The sequence below is a fragment of the Sebastes fasciatus genome, chromosome 6, assembly GCF_043250625.1.
Source record: "Sebastes fasciatus isolate fSebFas1 chromosome 6, fSebFas1.pri, whole genome shotgun sequence".
Lineage (NCBI taxonomy): Eukaryota > Metazoa > Chordata > Actinopteri > Perciformes > Sebastidae > Sebastes > Sebastes fasciatus.
Window position 1 is genome coordinate 7,978,477 of NC_133800.1, and position 7,662 is coordinate 7,986,138.

Genomic DNA, 7,662 nt, shown 5'->3' on the forward strand with positions numbered 1-7,662 from the left:
GATGTAAAACAAAAGGAAAGAGTGGAGGCAAAACACAAATCAAGTCAAAGTAGTAAGCTAAAGATACACATTAAAAAATGCTGTCTTGCTGTGTTGTTGTATGCTGTGATTTCGAGGCTCTAGCGAAATACATTATCAGCAAAGTGTTTCAGAGATGGAGAGAGAACGTCACTAATAGTTTAGCTTAGCCTTCTGCCGACCGTAATTAGCCGTCACAGCTGCTGCACGCAGAAGGCTAAACTATTAGAGAGATGGAGAAAAAGAAAATGTTGCTCATTGACTAGAGTATTAGAGAGATGGAGAGAAAATGTGATGTTGCTAATAGGAGTCTGGGATTGCGACGTAAACGGTAGTGAGCGATGCATGAGAAAAAATGAGAACGTTTGCTTCAGCTGGTGGGCGGTGCTTTGGTATTTCCTCAACTGATCTCAACACGGTCACAAACTTTCTCATTTTACAGCTAAGAAGCTAGCAAGATGTTTCTGAAAACATTTTATGCAAGAAATAGGCATTACAGTAACAGAATCTTGATTCATATTTGATCAGCGCTGCCTAGTTTGACCGTTGGATCGGAGTTAGCCAGGGATTGACAGCCAGCTCCAGCTCCGATTGGTTGTTTACCTCCCGTCTGTGAAATCTTGCAGATGCCTTTAGGAGCACTTGAGGACACAGAGTCACATGAAGTTTTTCAGATTGCCTGTCTCATGCACCGTTTTATAAAAATAACTTTTTTTAATCATAACTGCTCCAATTCTACTCACTGCAGCTTTAATAATAATAATTAAAAAAATCAATATCAATAGATTTCATAGAGGCTATGTCTTTCCAAACCAAAACGATCTGCATGACTATACCACTAGAGGTAAGAGAGACTTCTTTATATTGGTGAACTGATCCTTTACAGCTCACAAATGCAAATATGACATCAGCTAAATGCTCAAAAATACAAATAAAACAGAAAAGAAGATTTTAGTTTGGGAAAAGTAAACAAGTCCTATTCCTGTCCATTCATCATGTTCATGACTCACTGAAAGCTCAGCTGTAACCGATCAACACAGGCGTAGGCTACGAGGTTGGAGATCAGTGTCAGTTTGCAAGGACTCTATATATAGCTGGTGAGGGGACTGGGTGACCCAGTCTGACTGCAACACATACAGACACACTTCTCTGGACCCCAAACACTCTTTCACCTGCTGGCTGTTTCCTTTTTATCGGTGTACGGTGCAGAGGAGGTGAGTTATGAATACTTTAACTGGAAATGACACTGCAGCATGCATGTTTATTACCCTCTTCTCTATACTGTGATTGTTTTTAAATTTCACTTTTACAGCATCACCACACCCACCATGACACGCTGATGTGACTTAGAGAATGGCTATGCTGCTTGGCAATGGGAGCTGTTGTCTGTGTCCTATACTGACAGTCCATCTTGGTGAATATAGAAGTGGCAATTAAAGGCGACCATGTGTCAGTCAGAGGTGCCAGGGGCCAGATTGGGCCTGAACAGTTCTGATCCGCTGGTGAGAGAGGCTTTCCTGATGGCCCACGACTACATAGACTATGTAACCACAGGGGGGGCAGATGGCAACATGGGTCCCGCCCCTACAGCCTGCACCGCAGCCCTGCGCCACGCCGGAGACGAGCTCCTCACGCGCTTCCCCATCTTCTTCCGGCGCTGGCCTCGCGTCTTCCAGGACGTGAAGGAGAACACGGCCTGCACCATGCTCATGAGCATCCTGGACGAGCACTTCTTTGCCCCCGTCCCTGGCGGGCGACGCAGGGACCTGGCCTGGAGTGCGGTGCTGTCGGTGTATGTGCTGGCTGGCCAGATGGCTCAGCATTGCAATGAGAGGGACATGGTGGAGGTCCTGCCACAGCTGAAGGAGTGTGTGGGGGCCTATGTGGAGAGGGTCATCTGCCCTGAGCTACGAGACAAGGGAGGATGGGTAAGATAAAACAAGATGATTCTCTTAACTTTATATATAGCACTCACCTACTGTAATATGCAACCATAATACCATTGTACTTTATAGATTTTTAAGTAACTAACTCAAACCACTGCAACCCTGCTCCATCATGTAAAACAGAGAAAACCCAGTTCCCTTAAAAGGGCACTGCAGTGATGTAGTATTGCACTTCCATAAATACCAGGGACATGGGAGAGACAGATTTTAAAGGCCCTGACACACCAAGCCAACGGTCAGCCGTCGGACAGTTTATGGCCGTCGGTGAGCGTCTATCGGCCAAGTTTTTCTGGTGCGTCTCGCACCGTCGGCTCTAGATCTGAGTTTTTTCCGGCCGATTCAGCACGTTGAATCGACGGCGGAGATCAATGGTGAGAGAAATCACTCTGATTGGCTGTTCAGCTTAAACAAATCAGTGCACGAGAAGAGAAACGGATTTGAGGAAATCAAGCAAACGAGTAAAGTCGAGAGGAAAAACACAAAAGGCTCTCCTTATTTTTCATCTTCATCTCATCTGATCATTCCAACACACGGAAAATTTCACAACGACATGGCCGTCTGGAGTGAAGCTAAGTGGTGAGTGAGAGTGGTGTGAAAATGGTCGGCAAACGGCGCTTTGTTTCATGTACGTATCATAACAACGACTTTAATATCCGTGGTCCTCGGACTTCCAGTTTCCCTTTTTGAATGACGGATACAGACTACTGCCGTCTGCTGGTGTGGAGAGTTATTTCCTCTCACGCAGGCGCTGGACGTACGTGCTAACCGTCCGTCAGCTGTAGTCTTCGCGGTGTGTTCAAATGCAACTTGTCGGCCAAGACAAAGGCGACGTGAGGCGATGCAGCGATCGTCCTTTATTGCTGCTAGTTCTTTAATGTCGTCTTGGTGTGGCTGGGCCTTTAAGTCTTTAGTATGGGCCAAGATCCAAAAATGCTGCATCCTACAGTTCCCATAATGCAACTTGATAGCGTCTTTCATTAGAGCCTGGTTACAGCCCATTTCTTTTAAGCAACCCAAGTTTATCAAAATTGATCTATATTTTTACAAGATACTAAAAAAAAACCTTTAATGCTGAATTAGAAACTTAAAATTAACAACTCCAACCAAATTAACCCACATTTCTCTTTAAATGCTGCTTTTCTCTCCTAAATATGTGAATACTAACAGTGTATCCTTTGAACAGGACATTTTATTATCACAGTATATTGTGCTGGAATGTAATTTCATTTGAAACTTTCATCTCCTTATTTGTTTACGACAGAGTGGTTTTATGTCACGCTTCGGAGAGAAGCAGGGCTTGGAGGGCCAGGTGAAGAAAGTGTGCTGTTGGACATTGCTGGCATTGGCCATAAGCATCCTCACCTACTTCTTGTGGAAAAGAATGGTTTAGCCAACATTGCCACCTAGTGACCACAATCAGAAACTCTCCAAGAGTGAGCTACCGACTATATATCAAGATGTCGGTGTCTTTTAATTCTGGAAACTTGTCACTCATCAGTATAATTCACGTCATTGACGGCATACCAAATGTTCTGGTGATAACAGATGTACTAACCTGTAGTAGCCTGCGGTGTAAGAAGCATTTAAGCCATTACAGTAATGGCATGTTGGTGTTAAATGAGCCAATATTGTTTGTGCTGACAAGAGCAGACTGGGATGTCCTGAATTTCTGGTTTATTTGTACTTTTATTAAAGACACTTGAGATCAGTTAACCACTTTTGTTTGTGTCATTTACCAGGTGATCTCACACAATAATCAACATTGAAAACATAGTGGCCTCAATACTTATTTCTTTTCAACTTTGCTAGAACTATGACTATCTGTAAAAACTGCTTGAACATATCAGATATGCAGCTACACTTTATGTACAGTGTAGTGCATCTCCTTAACGACCATCAGCTTTACCTATTCATTTCAAAGTCATTTAAGAGTATAATCATATACCAAGTCATTAAAAACCAGGAGGGAAAAGTCGAAATACGCAGAAGAACTTTATTACATTAACAGCAGACAGAACACTGAAAACTGGAAAGGACTTTGAACATTACATTTCACAGAAGCTCTTTGAGAAACTGTCGGCGACAATTTTGACAGCAGAGCTTTGGAAATAAAAAGTGTAAAAGGACCTTGAACATTAAATTTCACTGCCGAGATTTGGCAGCATTGTTTTGAAAGTGACATTTAGGCAAGCTCTTCCTCTCCTTCCTCCTCAAACTCTCCCTCCTCCTCAGCAGTGGCGTCCTGGTACTGCTGGTACTCAGACACCAGGTCGTTCATGTTGCTCTCTGCCTCGGTGAACTCCATCTCATCCATACCCTCGCCGGTGTACCAATGGAGGAAAGCCTTGCGCCTGAACATGGCTGTGAACTGCTCGGAGATGCGCTTGAACAGCTCTTGGATGGCGGTGCTGTTGCCGATGAAAGTGGCGGCCATCTTGAGGCCACGGGGAGGAATGTCGCACACGGCGGTCTTGACATTGTTGGGAATCCATTCAACGAAGTAGCTGCTGTTCTTGTTCTGCACGTTCAGCATCTGCTCGTCAACCTCCTTCATTGACATGCGGCCACGGAAGATGGCAGCCACTGTCAGGTAGCGGCCGTGACGTGGGTCGCAGGCAGCCATCATGTTCTTGGCGTCGAACATCTGCTGGGTGAGCTCTGGCACGGTGAGCGACCTGTACTGCTGGCTGCCTCGGCTTGTGAGGGGAGCGAAGCCGGGCATGAAGAAATGCAGACGGGGGAATGGCACCATGTTAACAGCGAGCTTCCGCAGGTCAGCGTTCAGCTGTCCGGGGAACCTGAGGCAGGTGGTGACGCCACTCATGGTGGCAGACACCAAGTGGTTGAGATCACCGTATGAGGGGGTTGTGAGTTTGAGGGTGCGGAAACAGATGTCATACAGGGCCTCGTTGTCAATGCAGTAGGTCTCGTCTGTGTTTTCTACAAGCTGGTGGACTGATAGTGTGGCGTTGTAGGGCTCAACGACTGTGTCTGACACTTTTGGGGAAGGCACCACGCTGAATGTGTTCATGATGCGGTCGGGGTACTCTTCACGGATCTTGCTGATTAGCAATGTACCCATGCCGGAGCCTGTACCGCCACCCAAGGAGTGTGTGAGCTGGAAGCCCTGAAGGCAGTCGCAGCTCTCTGCCTCCTTCCTCACCACATCCAGGACAGAGTCCACCAGCTCCGCACCCTCTGTGTAGTGACCCTTGGCCCAGTTGTTGCCAGCACCGCTCTGGCCTGTAAGATGAAGAGTCAAGATTAAGCTTCACACTCAAGGTGCACAATGAGTAATGGCTGAAATTGAAAGTGAAGAACTAAAAAAAAAGAAATTACCGAACACAAAGTTGTCTGGTCTGAAGACCTGGCCGAAAGGTCCAGACCTCACAGAGTCCATGGTGCCTGGCTCCAGATCAACCAGCACAGCGCGGGGCACATATTTACCACCTACAAAAAACAACAACAGTCAGAGGTGAGGGAACAATGGAAAAAAGACTGAGTAGTTTATGCAATTAAATAAATAAATAAAAATCAGTGCAGCTTAAACTTACCCGATGCTTCATTGTAGTAGACATTGATCCTGTCCAGCTGCAGGTCACTGTCACCGTGGTATGTGCCAGTTGGGTCAATGCCGTGCTCGTCACTGATCACCTCCCAAAACTGTAAGACAAATATGAACACAAACCTTTGTTAGCAATTACATAATAATAATTAAAAAAAAAATTGGACTTATATAGCGCCTTTCAGAAAACCAAGGACGCTTTACAAAGGGGGAACACAAAGTCCTACTAATAAATAACACAGGAGCAACTATAGCTAAGCAATTAAAAGAGTGATGTGTAGGAACAGTTAGAGGTCATAGGCCTTGATGAACAGGTTTGGGGTGTTTTTTGAAAATGTCCAGGGATGAAGCATTTATTATGAGGGCAGGGGCCGCAAAGCTGAAGGCTCTGTCACCAAATGTTCTCAGCCGGTTGTCAGGATTGTAGTTTCCGTGATGGAGAAGGTCGGTTGGGTACTGAGGGTCAAGGGCATGGAGGGATTTGTATGCGAGAATGACCAGTGAAGGTGGATGGGGTGATGTACATGACTTAAGAACATCCATTAATCACAGAAGTCTAGCACTTCACATTCATTGTATCTATTTAACAGGAAGTATTAATGCATGTTATATAAGCTTGAAGCTTTCCCGCCTTGCAGGCTAAGGCGCGCGCGGCTTGATCCCCCCCCTCCCCATTGGCTCATGGAGTCATGGGTATGAATTTGAAAATTTCTATGACGTCACACGCCGCCAACACCGCCTTCTTCCAGCAGCAGCCGGGCTCAGCTCAGACGGCACCGCCAAGTAGGCCTCAATGAGGTTATAAAAATCTATTTGTGTCTACCTTGAAAAATGGGTGAAACAATGTTGCATTTACACAAATATCACCACACCATTCACATAACGCTACAATATGTCGATGCTCGTTTTCCTCTCATCGAAAGGGCTGGTCCATTTTTCGCAATGCAGCAACGCTACAATGGCGACACTAAGGCAACATTGTAACTAGTTCAGTCAACGTAAAGCCAGTTTTTAGTGTTTAAACTGATAGTTGACGGTTTCACCATTGTGTTATGTATTCTCTACAACAGACGGCCTGATGTTAATTTATTTAAATAGATAACACTGTACAACATGCCAAAAATACGTTTTAATTGTTTTATTTGTCTTTATATATAAATTTCAACACATTGTGTCCCTAAAGAAGCCCGAAAAAGGCGTCCGTTTAAATTCAACAAAAACCGCAGTTTCCTCCCAGTAGGACACTATGCTACTCTCAGGGTGTGGTTCCTGGGACGGACACAAAGCACCGGCTCCTGCACCAGAAAACTCGGTGTTTCTGGATAAAATCACCTAGATAACGAGTCAAAATGTGAAAAACAGTTTTACTAACCTTGGCACCAATCTGGTTTCCGCACTGTCCGGCCTGGAGATGCACGATTTCCCTCATTTTGTCTTTCTTGGAGGACGCAGGGTTAGACCTAACAATGACTGACTGTGCTGTTCTTTATGTGCCGGCAAAACGGAGCTACTCTGCTTTATACTTTCAGATAGTCCCGCCCTTTACGTCTCAGCTCGACTGAGGATTGGCTGAATTGCGCAAGCGTAATTTACAGACAGACGTATAAGCCAATCAAATGTTCAAATGCTTATCAGCCATTGGTCTAATCCTCCTGCCAATCATATTCATCTCAAACGTGTGACTAACTTCTGATCTGTGGACGCTGGCCTACTTCCCTCATGATGGCGGAGGAGAAATAAGACACAGACAACAGATTTTAGTCTGTATTTCACAGCCCGCACCTTTTGCGTCTTTAAAAAGACTGCGAGACATTTATTTCGTCGATCTAAGGACATATTGTTGATTTGATCAGTTATCAGACAGTGATCCAGGTTGACTGCTGGTTATAGCCGCAGTCCACGTGGCTCACTAACAGAATACAATGGACCAGTTTAGCAGAAGTCTGGCTGGCGGAAACGCAACTGGACATGATGTCTGGCGTGGCTACAACCATGATTTTCAGTCATGTGCCTCTTTAAGGCCAAAGGAGTCTACCGGTTTTTCACTGCAACTAAGCAAAACAGCAGCTGATTTCACAGATCAGTTCTCCTTTCTCTGGTTCAGTTTGTTTGTGATGAAAATAAGCTGCATTC

The 7,662-nt window shown here is 45.2% G+C and overlaps 2 protein-coding genes across 2 annotated transcripts; one reads left to right on the forward strand and one right to left on the reverse strand.

Annotated features, from left to right (window-relative positions):
* The first annotated feature begins 1,012 nt into the window (after nt 1–1,012).
* Nucleotides 1,013–3,677, forward strand: bcl2l16 (BCL2 like 16). The gene is made up of 3 exons (XM_074637462.1): nt 1,013–1,232; nt 1,331–1,946; nt 3,226–3,677. Exons 2-3 carry the CDS (start codon nt 1,464–1,466, stop codon nt 3,352–3,354), a joined length of 612 nt encoding a protein of 203 aa, XP_074493563.1. The 5' UTR covers nt 1,013–1,232; nt 1,331–1,463; the 3' UTR covers nt 3,355–3,677.
* A 262-nt stretch (nt 3,678–3,939) lies between these two features.
* On the reverse strand, nt 3,940–7,058 carry tubb2b (tubulin, beta 2b). The gene is made up of 4 exons (XM_074637461.1): nt 6,902–7,058; nt 5,519–5,627; nt 5,304–5,414; nt 3,940–5,207 (listed from the first exon to the last, which is right to left on the reverse strand). The coding sequence occupies exons 1-4, from the start codon at nt 6,956–6,958 to the stop codon at nt 4,147–4,149; spliced, it is 1,338 nt and encodes a 445-aa protein (XP_074493562.1). The 5' UTR covers nt 6,959–7,058; the 3' UTR covers nt 3,940–4,146.
* Nucleotides 7,059–7,662: the final 604 nt, after the last annotated feature.

Coding starts and splice junctions, on each gene's coding strand:
- bcl2l16 (XM_074637462.1), top strand. CDS start 1,464: ATGTGTCAGTCAGAGGTGCCAGGGGCCAGATTGGGCCTGAACAGTTCT. Junction 1,947..3,225: donor TACGAGACAAGGGAGGATGG/GTAAGATAAAAC, acceptor TGTTTACGACAG/AGTGGTTTTATGTCACGCTT.
- tubb2b (XM_074637461.1), bottom strand. CDS start 6,958: ATGAGGGAAATCGTGCATCTCCAGGCCGGACAGTGCGGAAACCAGATT. Junction 5,415..5,518: donor CTACTACAATGAAGCATCGG/GTAAGTTTAAGC, acceptor TGTTTTTTGTAG/GTGGTAAATATGTGCCCCGC. Junction 5,208..5,303: donor ACCAGACAACTTTGTGTTCG/GTAATTTCTTTT, acceptor TTCATCTTACAG/GCCAGAGCGGTGCTGGCAAC.